Consider the following 16,096-nt stretch of genomic DNA (forward strand, 5'->3'; position numbering starts at 1 on the left):
GGATAACTGTCGAGGAGATCCAGGAGGCATTGCGGTCAATGCCCGGGGCCAAGGCTCCGGGAGCGGATTGCTACCCAATGGAATTTTTTCAAGCATACTCAGCGAAGCTAGAACAGCCTCTATTGCAGTTGTATGAGGAGGTGTATAAGCCACACCCAACCATGCGGGAAGGAGAGATAGTCATGATCTTGAAGCCGGGGGGGGAGGGGAGCGGCCAGGAACCGGCAGCCTACTGACCTCTCACCATGATTAATTCGGACGTTAAAATACTATGCAAGATCTTGGCGGTCCAGCTGGCTCCCTATATGTTCCACCTGATCCATGAAGACCAGGGTGGGTTTATACCCACTGAAGCACCGGAAGGAACAAAAGAAGACTGACATATCATGCATGAGGTGCGCCACAGAGACGAGGAACTGGCCCTGGTATCCATAGATTTAGAGAAAGCATTTGACACAGTTGATTGAGGGTATCTGCTGGAAGTTCTGCGGGCGGCGGGCTTCAGCCCTCGGTTTCGCAGCTGGGTCAAATTATTACACTCTGCGCCCGGGACCATGTGGGTCAGAGGCGGTCCGAGGAATGGCTACTGAAGAGGGGCACAGGTCAGGGCTACCCGCTCTTGCTGTTATTATTTGTGCTGGCAATCGAGCCGCTGGCAATTTGGGCACAGAGGGACCTGGAGTGGGGGGGCTTTCACACAGGTGGGACCCCCCGCCCACGGGATGACGCTGTATGCAGATGACACACTCTTCTATGTTGCCTCGCCTCGAGAGGTAGTGTTGAAACTACTATGGATATTGGAGGACTTTGGTGCCTACTCAGCTGTGACTTAACCAGCATATAAACCTTTGATCTTCCCACTGGCTCGGTTGGCTGGACTTCCCCTGGAGAGACTCCCATGTCTGGGGCTGAAATGGGAAGAGACAGGACATTTTAGATGCCTGGGTATACAGGTGGTGACAGAGGACATGCAGTCATTGCACCATAATGTACTTAGAACGATGGATGCTCCGAGACGTTCAGTGTCCTTCTGGAATACACTACCACTCTCTTTAATGTATGACATTGTTCTGCATTTTGTCCTTCAATTGTTGTTTTTTCATTTGTCACCCCGAGTGGGACGGGTATGCCCAGACGTGGGTCCCGTGCTCTCCATGCCACTGGAGTCAAGCTATCCTGGCTGATGAGGGGTGAAACCCCAAAACCTGTTCTAGGATGCTTGTTCCAGTCCAGGGAGGACCTGGCCAGGCAGTTCAGGCTAGACTGCTCCCATTGAGCACAGGGTCAAGACTGATTTGCATATGTGCGGGTTCAAACTGGAATGGCATGGTGAGCAAAACAACAATGGATTTAGGCCCAGATGTCTGTACTTGGGTGAATGTATGACATTGTTCTGCATTTTGTCTATCAATTGTTGTTTTTGCACTCTTTAATGGGTAGGCTGGCGGTGGCCAAGATGATAGTGCTGCCCCGCTGCCTCTATGTGCTCCAGAATTCACTATGCCCTATCCCCAGGCGAGTGTTCAGACAGCTAAACTCTATACTAGTAGACCTTTATTGGGCCAGCCGCGTAGTAAAGTGGCATTGGACACTCTGAACTGGTTAAATAAGGAGGGAAGCTTGGAGGTCCCTCGGTTGGACCTCTACCATTTTGCGGTACATTTGCAGCACGCTTGCTGATGGCTAGACGCAGGGGACAACTGGGAAAAGAGGCTTATAAGAGGGAGGTTCCTTCTGGATGGGCTCCTGACAAATTGAAGGAGGGGGCGGGCGTTCCTGACGATGTACCATATATACTTAAACATACCGCGAGCATTTGGTAATGCTTTGTGGAACGGATCTTAAAGCGTGCTCCATTCCATTGGGAACTGTTGGTGTGGGTACTTGCTCCAGTGCGGACAATGATGAACAAAAAGTCATTTCAGGCTTGGCAGGAGGGGGTATGCAGTATATTAGCAGACTTATACCCAAGCGAGACTTTCATCTTATATGAGCAGGCGTGCGGGGACTTTGGGCTGGGGAGGGGTCATTATTTGCATTATGTTGGTATATCTGATTTATTTAAGGCAACCTGGCCCACATATTCAGTCATCCCAAAGACATCACAAACATTGGATGCAATGCTTACATGTGGAGCTGAGCGACAGCTAATCTCTCTCCTATACAATGCAATGAGGGTTGATTCTAAGGGCCCCCCTCCCAGGTCATTTGCAACATGGAATGCGGACTTGGAGGAGCTTTTAGGTTTGAAATCCCCCTTCTAGCAATGCACTTGTTTACACTATATTAGGTTAGCATTATGTGGCTAAATAGACACCATTTGTATTCACGTTATGCAACCTACCGAGTTATCCCCGAAGCATGTAAGCTTTCGTTAGCCAGTGTGATTCCATTTTGTATTTCGTAATCCTTATTAGACTGCTTGAGATGTGTTTGTACTAGGCCTCATTACTCAGTAGCATGTACCTCAGCAGAACACTGAACTCCGTTATTATCTTCTCTGCTCAAGGCTGCAACTCGACTCACTAATGAACTGTTATTTTTCTCTGCATACCAACCTCGATGTGTAACTCTGCTCCCACGTTAGGAGACGCTGAGACTGGGCGCAGTGGCCTTGGACCACTGATAGCATGTGCCCATCTGGCGGGTGTTAGCTCATCCTTCTGGGCCTCCTTTGTTCATGCCCTGCCCGAGTCGGTACATTTCCACTGAGGGCGTGGTCGAAGGCTCCCAGAAAGGTTTATCTAGTATTACCAAATGCTGGGGTGTCAGCCCCCTTGGCAGACATCTTAGGGTGCAGGTCTGATTGGACTCCTCTGCAGAGTATATGCTGAATAAATGTAAGTTTGTATTCTCTACTGTCTGACCGACTCTTCATTTTGGGGAAGGCATAGCAGGTGGTTGTAAGTAACCCGTGTGGCCCTAGAGGGCCCCGTCCTGCAGAGCCCCTCGACGATAGAGCAAGGAAGGTACTCACACATACGGTATCATGCAATGCTTGCTTCAATCTCATACCCTATAACTACTTCCACCGCACCTATATGACCCCTGCACTGGACTGTTCAGACGCATGCCCCCAGTGCAGAGAAGAGGGGCGGACTTCCTACATTTAACCTGGGGATGCCCTGGTGTTGATGGCTGATTAGCCAGAAACCGGTCCCCGGATGCTTGTTTCCGGTCCAGGGAAGACATGGCTTGGCAGTTCGGGCTGGACTGTTCCCATGAGGCACAGGGTCAGACTGATTTGCATATGGCCATGTCTGAACTGGGGTGGCGGAGTGAGCTAAAGAATGATGAGGGATTAAACCCAGATCAGTTGACTGGGGGTGAGTGCTTGCAATGTTCAACACTCCGTCCATCATCCCCTTTGGTTTTGCTTTGTTCGCCCTAAGTTGGCAGGGTATGCCCAGACATGGGTCCCTTGCTCACTTTTCCACTGGATTCAAGCTAACCTGGCTGATGGCGGCTGATTAGCCAGAAACCCGTCCCAGGATGCTTGTTTCCGATCCAGGGAAGACATGGCTTGGCAGTTTGGGCTGGACTGTTCCCATGAGGCACAGGGTCAGACTGATTAGCATATGGCCATGTCTGAACTGGGGTGGCGGAGTGAGCTAAAGAATGATGATGGATTAAACCCAGATCAGTTGACTGGGGGTGAGTGCCTGCAATGTTCAACACTCTGCCCATCATCCCCTTTGGTTTTGCGATGCCCTGGTGTTAGCCTTTTTTGGGCCATGGTGGTGGAGAGGGTGCAGAGTGCCACCGGACTCCCTATGGAGCTGACACCGCTACACTGCCTGCTGGGACACGTATGGAAGCCCAAAAAACAAAGCAAGATAGCCCATAAACTCTGGCAGTAACTCAAAGTGCTAGCACGTCGCAGAATAGCGATAACATGGATGGGAACTCGTGCCCCTGAGGTAGATGTGTGGATGAGGGATATTTGCAAATGGACGTTAGCCGAAGAAGGCCCATATGAAAACTAGTCGTAGAGATGACAAAATCAATGGAGGGAACTATGCAATGGGCTCCCGAATACTGGAATGAATATGTTATGAAGATAGGGTGGGCGAATACACAACGGAGTAAGACTCAAACTAGGTGTACTGATTGAAGACAGTTGTGAGGCTGCTTTTACTCTATGTATCGAGAGGTTCTGTATTGCACGTTACTCAAATGATTGTTCCGCCATTATGTGCTGTCCATTGCTGAACACCTGATGTGTTTTTATTAAAACTTATGAAGTTGGGGGGAAAAATTTAGTACAACTCAACATAACATAAGTAGCAATGCAAAATATCTGCTGCTGGAACTATAGTTTCAAATACAGGTCTTGTGGAATTGTTGGCCTAATTATATTGTGTTTATTGTATAAACTTAATTAGGCCTAACACTGAAACAAGATTTCAGACTTTCAAAGCTTGAATAGGAGAAAAATCATTTGTTTTTACATGAAGTCTGGTTAAAATAAAATGTATAAAATACTATACACCTCAATGAATAATCGAACATGCAAACCAAAAAGAAAATTAAATCTGTATTAAATGATTTCACCCCGCATTTAAGGCAGAGTCAGCAGGCCAGATCTGAATTCTCACTGGAAAATGTTCCTAGGCATCAAAAGCATCCTAACTATATAAAACTGAGGAGTACTAAACATGGCAAAATATGGAATGGAAATTAAATCTGTGTTAAATGATTTCACCCCACATTTAAGGCAAAGTGTACAGGCCAGATCTGTATTCTCACTGGAAAATGTCCCCATGCATCAAAGGCATTCTAACTACATAACACTGAGGAGTAACAAACATGGCAAAATGCATCATTGATCTCTCAACATTGTTGATAGATGCCAGTTGATTACAAAAATGGCTGTTGGACAACAATGTCGCATTTACAATGACATAACTACATACAGATTATGATTTCCTGAGGTTTTGTTTTAAATTTCGGAAGCAAAATAGTAGCGGCTTGATGTGTAGAGATTGGCTGCAGCCCAAGCTTTATCTTATGCTGTTAACCTTTAATGGGCGGGTCAGAAGAAATTGCAAGCTTCTATCTCATTAATATTGATGGGTAAGGAATCAGCTTACAACTCCTTGTGATCTGTTTTAAATGCTTGGATGGAGTCCTGCATAGAACAGCAGACCTCCATCCCTGAATTCATACTGGCAGAATGGACCCTTTTTAAGTCTAGCCTACCAGAAGTCATAATCCATCTGGTTATGAAATAGATATTGTGGTTTACCAAAAACATACAGAGACTTGCATCCCACCCACTACTTACTATTGGTTGGCTTTCCTGTCACTCTTATTTGTTTGCTTTCTATTGAATGGCTCTCTTTGTTTCTGCCTGTACCTCTTCTGTTTGTCACTCACATGGAGAATAACCTCTTTACCATCTCTTTGATTTGCTGACTTCTATGCTTCCTCTACTCGCTTTTAGTGGACTACTTTTTTGTTTAAACACTCCAAAAGCGTACTTATGTTTCCAGCTATCTCTCTCACGTGCTTCTCTCCCCACTCCACATTACTGTCTCTTTCTAAATGCTTCTCTCCCTTAAACCACACTGAAGTTGCTCTCTCTACCCCATGTGATTCTTCCCCCATGTTCCATGTGCTTCTCTTCCACCCATGTTCTTGCCTTCATGTTGCTTCTCCCTCACCCTCGATACTGCTTCTCCCTTGCTCGCTGTGTGTTCACCACCAACTGTGCTGCTTCTCCCCCACCCCTTCCCCGACCCAATCCCCCTCCCGCAACCCGCTCATCCATTCAATTTTTGTAATGAAGTGTTTTTGTGCTATGTTTTAAAAAAACACTTTAGTGTTTCTTTTCTTATTTACTGTACCATCTCAGCTCGGTAGAAAAACATCAATTTGTATGTGTGATCATGAGTAGGGAAAGCATGAATGCACCTATAAAAGATGCGGAGGCAGTGCCATTGACTTTTATTTTTTTTATTTTTAACCGTGCTGTACAACAGCCGTGATACAGTACAGCATTGCTAAAAAAACATAGACATACTGAATTTGCCAATGCTTGTTTTAATAACAGGCCTTGTCCCTTGAAGGCACAAGGGCTGAAATGTAAACATTTAAATAGGCATTGTATGAACGGCATTATGTGCTTATGAAGTTTCCCACTGGTTTGCTGCATGTTCCTCTGATGCTTATTTACAAAATGGAAGCTGTCCACCATTGACAGCTTCCACTTTACAAATGCAATACTACACCCTTTGAGGAGACATCAATAGGTTGTGACCGAAATTGTGTTAAAAAAGCTTTTGCAAAGCATTGATAAATGTCATTGAGATTATAAAGAGGGGTTGCCCTTTTCATGTCTCTTCCTCCTTCTGAATCTCAGTGTTTCACACAGTGCACTCGATAGGCCAGAAAGACATTTCTGACATGCAGTGTGCCTTTGGTACACTGCAACTTGTGGTTTTGCAGTAGCAAAGCCTGTGATTTTGTGAACCACAGAACCTTTAGCATATCAGTGAAAACCTGTAACCCAATACATCGGTCTGTGTTATGATTTTGGGGTGAAAAGCCTCAAAGAAAAAGGCTTGCAGGGGTTTTGAAGGTAACATTTTATTAATTCATCATTCTTTTGAAAACTGTACAGGGCCAGTTGAAAATAAATATACTGTGGTCCAATTTAGTTTTTTCATATCTTAGGGGCTGATTCGGATGTGGTTAGGAATGGCTCAGACCCTCGTTCGGAGCCATCCTAACCGCATCAGAGACACCGATTTGGATTCCTTTCCGACCGAGCCATTCAGATGGGCTCGGTCGGAAAGGAATCCTACTCGGTTTTTCGGATGGCTTCCGACGGGCTCGGAGAGCCGCCTGCCATCCGGAAACCCTTCAGTACTCCCCCGGCCGTCTCTTTCCGGCCGCGGGAGTACAATGGCAGTTTTCCTCTGCCTTTGTGTGCCGGCCTTTCCGACACAGAAATGCAGTGGGAAACTGTCTTTAGGGGCCCTCAGCAGGGTCCCCATGGGTGCGTAGCAGCTGAATTACGGCCACCGGGTGCAGGGATGAACTGCACCTCTGCTCTTTTAATGAGAGCATTAATTCCGTTCAGAATGCATGTTCCCAATTTAGAGGTATAGGCATGCGATTGAACAGGGTTCGGTCACATCCTACTTGCAGGTCTGGAACCGAAAACAAGAGGTCGTTCGGTTCCAGTTCCTGACCGATGTCGGACGGACTCTGGTATGTCCGACATCAGATTGGGCCCCTTAATGTGTCCTGCAACTTGTTGATGTCCATTGTTTAGCATCATAATTCCCAATCTCTGGTTTCATAATGAATTCAGGGACAATAAAATAAGCTTGCATGGATTGAAATACCTCTTTTGTTGAACAGATCTCTTCTTCTTTTGGCAAAACTACAAATGGAACAGACTTTCTCACTGTTTTTGTCTTTGGATACTTCTTGTAAACTGTACCTGTATCAATAAAGGAAAAAATATGTTAGGACTCACATTTTTTTTTTTTTTTTTAATGGAACAAATGGAATTGTTAATGTTTCTGAAAAAATATTTAAATCAATCATGTCCCAAAAGAGCCCCCTCTTGATGGCATCGTTGTCAAACATTAGGCCGGACTTAGCAATGCAGAACTTTTTTAAGTTCAAAGTAAGATTCAATGTGATAAGCAAAGAAGGAGTCAAATAAGGTTAAAGCATCCTTCTGCACTCAAATGTATCAGAGCACCATATATCTTAAAACTCTATCAAATAGTGCTTAACTGCTATAAAACTCTCATCCAACACCCTGAGATATACCTGTGTTCACCATACCAACAGAATTACTAGACCCACATGTGCCACATTTACTCATACCACAACAACACCTATTAACCATGCGAAAACTCATGACTCTGCCTTCTGGGTCTAAAATTCTCATTTGGTCACAACTTGTTTTATCCACTGGCCTTTTTCTCACTCATCACACGATTCATTTTTCTTTTTCTTATTAGCATTCCTTAAAAAAGCATTGACAATGCATTTTTACTCTCCACATAAAAGACAACCTTTAAAATATCCTTTTGATGTACTTAAAGTGGTATTAAACAGCTCCAAAACAAAATACATTCTCTCCAAATATATATCCAGGAGGATAAAAGTTTAATATATAATGTGCTATTAGAAAATATACAGGAAAAGTGACGAGATTGATATGTAAAATACACTGTATCTGTATGTTATGGAACAATAAAACTGTCATCTATTGCATTACTTATGACACTCCACAAGATAATGCAATATCAAAAATGGCATAACTGATGTCTTTTTATTGGTGAACAGTCTGAATATCGAATTTTAAATATGGAGTTGCCAAAATATCGAATTTTAAATATCGAGTTGCCAAAATATCGACTTACAAAAATATAGTTGTGCATAATATTGAAATGCAGGTAAGAAATATCGTTTTTAATAATATCGAAGTTAGAAATATCACAGTCATAATATAGTTGTTAAAAATATAGATTTTGTTTTTAGTGTTTTAAGTGTTAGTATATGTGTTAAAAGTATGTATTATTTTTGTAATGTATGTTTGAATTTTTTTAAAGTAATGAATTTTATGTTAATTTTTGCGTAATTTAATTCCGTAGCGGGTTGTGGGTTTATAGGGGAATAGGGTGGGAAGTAATTTAATTGAAAGTAATTAATTATTATTTTATTAATTAATAATTTAGTATTTAATAATTTATATTGATAAATAAGTTAATTTATTTATTATGAATTAATTATAAATAGATTAATACCAACGAATAATCAATTAGTAATTATGTTAATTGTGTTATTTTTTATTAATTAGTAATTTATTAGATATTAATTATTAATAATTAATTTGTGAATATGTTAATTGTGTATTTTTTTTAGGAGTGGGTTGAGGGTTGATAGGGAAGTAGGGTCGGAAGTACTTTAGTTTTAATGTAATTTTTATTATTTTTTATATTATATTTATTAAAAGTTATTTTATAGTGTTCATTTTGTGAATTAATTTAGATTTGATGGTTATTAATGTTATTGTTAATTGTAATTAGTTAATTAATTAATTGTTAATTAGTTATGTTAATTTATTATTATTTTCCAATATTGTAGGTGACGTTTATAGGGGAAAATGGTGGCAGGTAAATACATTTTGAAAAAATAATTACTTGATAATTAATGTTAATTATATTGCAGAAGTGGCTATTGAATATGCTACTTACCAGTATGCATCTGTTCTTGGCATGTAGGGCTGCTGACATTCATATCTGTGCATAGATCGCCGCCTAGTGTTGGGTCCGGATGTTTGCACGTTGTTGTCCTGGAAGAGTCTTCGAAGTATCCTGGGATAGGTGACTCCTCCCCTGGACTACAGTGCGCATGGGCATCCTCTCCATCCTCAGATTGTTTTTCGCCATTGTGGCAGTTATGGAGTAGATACAGAAAGTGATGACCATGCTTACAGTAATTCTGAGAGCTGCAGCTGCTACAGGCGCCGGGGAGGAGGGAGGGCGATATGAATGTCAGCAGCCCTACATGCCAAGAACAGATGCATACTGGTAAGTAGCATATTCAGTTCGAGGCATGTGGGCTGCTGAATTCATATCTGTGCATAGAATACATAGCAGTACCTCCTATTAGCGGCGGCTACCAGTGCCAGCTGCAGCGGTCTGGAAAAGAGTTTTGAGAACAGCCTGTCCTACAGCTGCCTGCTGTTTTGATTGCACATCAACACAATAGTGTTTGGTAAATGTGTGTGTAGTGGACCAGGTGGCTGCTCTACATATATCATGCAAAGGAATGTTTCCCAGGAAAGCCATGGAGGCCCCTAACTTACGTGTTGAGTGGGCTCGTGGGGGAATCGTTAATGTGCGTTTAGCCTTTTGGTAGCAAATTTGAATACATTTAACGATCCATCTGGCTATACCTGCTTTGGAGATAGCGTTACCTTTGTGGTGTGGGGCAAAGGCAACGAAAAGTTGTTTAGTCTTCCTAAAGACCTTAGTCCTGTCGATATAGTACATGAGGGCTCTCTTTACATCTAGTGTATGGAGTGCTCTTTCTGCGACAGTTTGTGGGTTTTGAAAGAAAACAGGCAGTTCAATAGTTTGATTCATGTGGAACTGCGATATCACCTTGGGCATGAATTTGGGGTTGGTACGTAGTACGAACCTGTTGGCGTGAACCTGTATAAATGGCTCTTGAACGGTTAGTGCCTGGAGTTCACTAACTCTCCTCAAAGAAGTGATTGCTACTAGGAAAGCTACTTTCCAGGTGAGGAATTGAATCTCGCATGAGTGTAGAGGTTCGAAGGGTGGACCCATCAGGCGTGTGAGGACCAAGTTGAGGTTCCACATTGGAGCTGGTGGGTGGCTTAGAGGAATTACTCGTTTGAGTCCTTCCAAGAATGCTTTGATGGCTGGCACTCTGAATAAAGAGAGGTGCTGCCTGTTCTGGAGATAGGCTGATATTGCGGTCAAATGGACACGTATTGAGGTGTATGCCAGATTGCATCGGTATAGGTGTAAGAGGTAACAAATTATGTTTTGGATGGATGCGTCTAGCGGGTTAATGTCATTATTATTGCAGTAAATGACGAATCTTTTCCATTTGGCTGCATAGCAAGCTCTGGTAGTGGGTCTCCTGGCCTCCTTAATGATGTCCATACAGTCAGGTGGCAGGTTTAGGTAGCCAAACTCTAGGACTTCAGGAGCCAGATTGCCAGGTTCAGCTGTTGCGGATCTGGGTGCTGAATCTCTCCATGGTTCTGCGTCAAATGCGCGGGTTTGATCCGCAGTCTTTGATGCGGCACCACGGAAAGTTCGAGAAAGGTGGTGTACCATGGCTGGCGTGCCCACGTTGGAGCAACCAGGACGAGTGTCAGTGAGTGTTGTCTGAGTTTGCGTGCCACCAGCGGTATCAGTGGTGCTGGGGGAAAAGCGTACGCAAATCTGCCGGACCAGTTCATCCATATCGCATTGCCCTGCGACTGCGGATGTGGGAACCTGGCGGCAAAGCTTTGGCATTTTGCGTTTTCGCTTATGGCGAATAGGTCTATGTCTGGATGACCCCACTGCTGGAAGTACGGCTGGAGTACTGATGGGTGTAACTCCCACTCGTGCATCTGGTGGCTGTGTCTGCTGAGCAGATCCGCCATCTGGTTGTCCTTGCCGGGGAGGTGTTCCGCCATGAGGAACATGTTCCTCTGAATGGCCCACTTCCACATGCTCTGAGCCAGATGAGACAACTGTGGAGAGTGTGTTCCTCACTGCTTCTGTATGTAGTACATGGCGGTCATGTTGTCCGTCCGGATCAACACGACTTTGTTGCACAAGTGTACTTTGAATGCTTTCATAGCCAGGAAGATTGCCATCAGTTCTAGAAGGTTGATGTGCATCCTCTTTTGTTGTGTTGTCCATAGTCCCTGCACTGTGTAATTGAGTACATGAGCTCCCCATCCCTGGAGAGACGCGTCCGCTGTCAGTATTATTTGTGGAACAGGCTCTTGGAACGGTCGGACCTTGCAAAGGTTTTGTGGATTCCACCAATGCAGAGAGTTGTATGCCCGACCGCTCACCAACACTAGGTCTTTTAGTTGCCCTTGAGCCTGATTCCATTGACGTGCTAAGCACTCCTGAAGCGGGCGCATATGTAGTCTCGCGTGTGGGACTATGAAAGTGCAGGAGGCCATCATGCCTATCAACTGCATGAACACTCGCGCGGGAAGGGAGTGTTGGGGTTTGAACTTGGAAATCAGCATTTGCATGCTGTTGATTCTCACTAAATTCGGCTGAGCTGTGGCCGCCAGAGTGTCTATGGTCGCACCTAGGTACTGTTGTACGTGTGCGGGTTGGAGATGGGATTTTGGGTAATTTAGTGAGAACCCCAGACTGTGAAGAAGGTGAATGGTGCGGGACATGTGGCTGGCACATTGCTGGGCTGACTTTGCTTGAACAAGCCAGTCGTCCAGGTAGGGGTAGACATGAATGTGTTGCCTCCGTAAATGTGCGGCCACAGTAGCCAGGCACTTTGTGAAAACTCTGGGCGCTGTTGTCACGCCGAAGGGAAGAACCTTGAATTGGTAGTGCTGCCCTTGAATAGTGAACCTGAGATATTTCCTGTGTGATGGGTGAATGGGTATGTGGAAATACGCATCTTTGAGGTCTAGCGTGGATAGGAAGTCTCCCTGTTTGAGCAGTGGTAGGACTTGTTGCAGGGTGAGCATGTGGAAATGCTCCGAGAGAATGTAGCGGTTGAGGGGTCTCAGGTCTAGTATAGGTCTGAGTGACCCGTCCTTTTTCGGTATTAAAAAGTACAGGGAGTACACCCCCGTACCTTGCTCGTGGACAGGTACGACCTCTATTGCGCCTTTTTGTAGCATACTTAGCACTTCCTGCTGTAATAGCGTTAAGTGCTCTGAGGACATAGGACGGTGTTTTGGCAGTATTGTGGGTGGAGTTGAGGTTAATTCTAGGCAGTAACCGTGTTTGATAATAACTTTGACCCACCTGTCCGTGGTGATGGAGTTCCACGTGGACAGGAACCTTTGTAGCCTTCCCCCGACAGGTGTTATGTGGTCGGGAGGAAGGGAGAGGGCGTCACTGTTTGTGCTTGGGGGAGGACCTGGTGTTGCCATATCCGCGTCCTCTGCCCTTTGTGCTTGAGCCACGATATCCACCCCGGGTGTTTTTATCGTAGGAACTTTGTGTGTTTCCTTTGTTGTAGGTTTGCTGTGACCCCTGTCCTCTACCTGCTCCTCTATTTCCGGGGCGACGAAAGGAGCCGCTCCGACAGGTCTGCGTTTGGAGAGCCCCCATGGACTTTGCAGTGTCTGTGTCCTTTTTTATTTTTTCTAGGGTGGTGTCAACCTCTGGCCCGAATAAGTAGTCGGGGTTGACCGGCTGGTTGAGGATGTTATTTTGTACCTCAGGTTTGAATCCGGAGATTCGTAACCAGGCGTGTCGTCGTAACATGACGCTAGTGTTTATGGCTCTGGCAGCTGTATCTGCGGCATCCAGTGCACACTTAATGGATGCGTTCGTGAGGAGTTGTCCCTCCCTGATGAGGATCTCTGCTCCCTCTTTGTATTGGTCAGGGAGATGTTGGAGTAATGTTTCTAACGTGTCATAATGTGCGCGATCGTAGCGAGCTAGGAGCGCCTGAGTATTGGCAATACGCCATATGTTAGCTGCCTGGGCTGCAACCCGTTTGCCGGAGGTCTCTAGCACCTTGGACTCTTTGTCCGGGGGAGGAGCATCCCCTGTCGTCTGCGAGTGCGCCCGTTTGCGAGCATTCGCGACTACTATGGAATCCAGAGGTAACTGGCCTCTAATGTAGGTAGGGTCCCCAGGCGCCGACCTGTATTTTTTGTCGATCCTGGGGTTTATTACTCTTGCCCTGGTGGGTTCTTTGAAAATGTCCTTTGCTGGTTTGAGGACACCTTTCAACATGGGTAGAGTTTTGATATTCCTTTCTGAGGATGCGAAAGTATCCATGAGAAAATCGTCCTCGATGGTGTCAGAGTGGAGTTGCACACCATGATTGGCCGCAGCCCGTTCAATGAGGGCGTTGAATGCGGCAGTGTCCTCTGTGGGAGACGTTTTTGCGCCATATAGCTGCGTGTCCTGTGTATCCATAGGTGCACCCGGGTCTACAGGGTCATCCCAAGCCTGGTCAGGGTCCTGTTGGCCTGCAGGGTCCATCTCTCCGGGGTAGGGGACGTGGTCACCCATGTAGTCCTCCAGAACGTCGGTTTCGGAGTGTGTTGGAGAGAAGGACTGTGGATGTTGGTAAGAGGTATGGAGAGGTTCGTAAAGAACTGGTTCCCGAATCCACTGGCAGCTTTTTCTTTAGCGGGATCCGGTAGGAGTCCAAAGCTGGCTCGGAAGTTATTCTCCTCTTGTGGAGCACCATTGTGCCGGTGTCGGCATCGATGATGTGCGATGGTGACGTCTCCGCAGGAGAGCGTTCGGCAGGTGTGATCCTGGTGTGGGTGACACGTGTTCTGATTTCGAACAGTTTTGGGGCCGTGGATGGTGGCAGGCCAAAAGTGATGTTGGCCGGTGCCGGAGAAGCTTTTTGAGCTTTTTTCGGCTCGGAGCCGGACGTGTCCTGGAGGGCTGCCTTGTCTTTGATGCGTTGCAAGGACGCTGCAACTTGCCGCTGTAGAGGCGGGCGTGGACTTTTTCTGCGCCACTGGGTCATCGAGTCGAGGAGAGGTAGTAGCTGTCGACGGCGTCGATGATTGTGCCTTTGGTGCTGCTTTCGAAGCGGTCTGAGACGCAGCAGCCATTTTGACCTTTGTGGCCGGAGCAGATTGTTTCGGTGCCGGGAGCCGAGGCGGTTTGGCGGTACCGATGGTCTTTTTCCGTGTGTCGGCGCCGACGTCGGCTGCTGCAAGCTCGGCACCGAAGTCCCGTTTGGTGCGGTCGGTGCCGACGGGTTTGGCTGGCGTCGAAGGTGTGGTGGGCTTCGATCCGACCAGTGTCCCTTTCAGTTTCGGTTTCTGATGAACCAATACGGCTTTCGGTTTCGATGAAGGGAAACCAGTCGTTTTGGGTAGTAATGGCTGCCGCTGAATGTCCGAGGCCGGGCCAGAGGGCGGGGCCGAAGAACTGCGGGATAGGTCTTGGGTAAGGCCCGAAGGCGATCCCTCGACCGGAGCCATAGACTGATGCACTGGGATATCCTCAGTCTGTACGGGTAGGCCTTGCTTGTCACCGGAGCTACTCTCTTCGGCCCCTAAGGCCTCATTGTAGTCTCCTACCTCGGTGTCGGCTTCGTCTCTGTGAAAGAGTCGTTCTTCGATGTCTTCCGATCCGGAGTCGTGTTCGGAAGCGGGGCTGGAGGGTAGGTTCTCCACTTCTTCGACCTCTTCGTCCTCGGCGCTGAAGATGTCGGTCGGGGCCGGTGCCGCTTGCTGCGCTTCAAGTCTCGCTGCTCGTCGATTCCAGAGAGTCTTCTTGGATCGGAATCGGGCACAGGCCATACATGTGGACTCGTCGTGATCCGGTGAAAGGCATTTGTTGCACACCGGGTGGACGTCGACATGGGGATATTTCGCATTGCATACAGGACACTGCTTGAATGGTGTCCTCGATTCCATCGTCGATGTCGGGTCGATGGTCGGGTAAGATGCGAAAAAGTTGTTCTTGAAGTTAGTAAACTAACAAATAACTATCGATACCGATCGGGAACAGTACCGACGCGAACTAAAGGCCTTTTGGCCTGTAAGAAGTTTTTCCTAACTTGAGTCAAGATAAGCACATCCGAACCCAATGGCGGAAAAAAACAATCTGAGGATGGAGAGGATGCCCATGCGCACTGTAGTCCAGGGGAGGAGTCACCTATCCCAGGATACTTCGAAGACTCTTCCAGGACAACAACGTGCAAACATCCAGACCCAACACTAGGCGGCGATCTATGCACAGATATGAATTCAGCAGCCCACATGCCTCGAACACTAAATTATTCCCCTATGCTATCCAACACTTTCCCTACTGTTACACTTGGTGGAGTGGGAATATTAAATTATTCCCACCCGCTATCCAGCACTTTCCCTACTGTTGCACTCACTGGATTGGGAATAGTAATTTTTACCCACCAGCTATCCAACACTTTCCCTACTGGTGCACTCACTGGAGTGGGAATAGTAACTTTTACCCACCCGCTATTCAACACTTTCCCTACTGTTGCACTCACTGGAGTGGGAATAGTAATTTTTACCCTCCCACTATCCAACACTTTCCCTACTGTTGCACCCACTGGAGTGGGAATAGTAATTTTTACCCACCCGCTATCCAACACTTTCCCTACTGTTGCACTCACTGGAGTGGGAATAGTAATTTTTTACCCTCCCGCTACATAACACTTTCCTTACTGTTACACTTGGTGGAATGGGAATAGTACATTATTCCCACCACCTATCCAACACTTTCCCTACTGTTGCACTCACTGGAGTGGGAATAGTAATATTTACCTACCCGCTATCCAACACTTTCCCTACTATTGCATTCACTGGAGTGGGAATAGTATTGTTTACAAACCCGCTATCCAACACTTTCCCTAGTGTTGCACTCGCTGGAGTGGGAATAGT

At 46.2% G+C, this 16,096-nt stretch overlaps 1 protein-coding gene across 2 annotated transcripts in view; it reads right to left on the minus strand.

Annotated features, from left to right (window-relative positions):
* VWA3A (von Willebrand factor A domain containing 3A) overlaps nucleotides 1-16,096 on the minus strand; it is a 598,738-nt gene that overhangs the window by 177,468 nt on the left and 405,174 nt on the right. For both annotated transcript variants that reach the window (XM_085629052.1, XM_085629053.1), the window contains one exon: nucleotides 7,356-7,453. In XM_085629052.1, the coding sequence (XP_085485178.1) occupies nucleotides 7,356-7,453 (98 nt within the window). The remainder of the gene's footprint in view (nucleotides 1-7,355; nucleotides 7,454-16,096) is intronic.

This window comes from Triturus cristatus, chromosome 10 (assembly GCF_964204655.1).
Source record: "Triturus cristatus chromosome 10, aTriCri1.1, whole genome shotgun sequence".
In the NCBI taxonomy this organism is placed as follows: domain Eukaryota; kingdom Metazoa; phylum Chordata; class Amphibia; order Caudata; family Salamandridae; genus Triturus; species Triturus cristatus.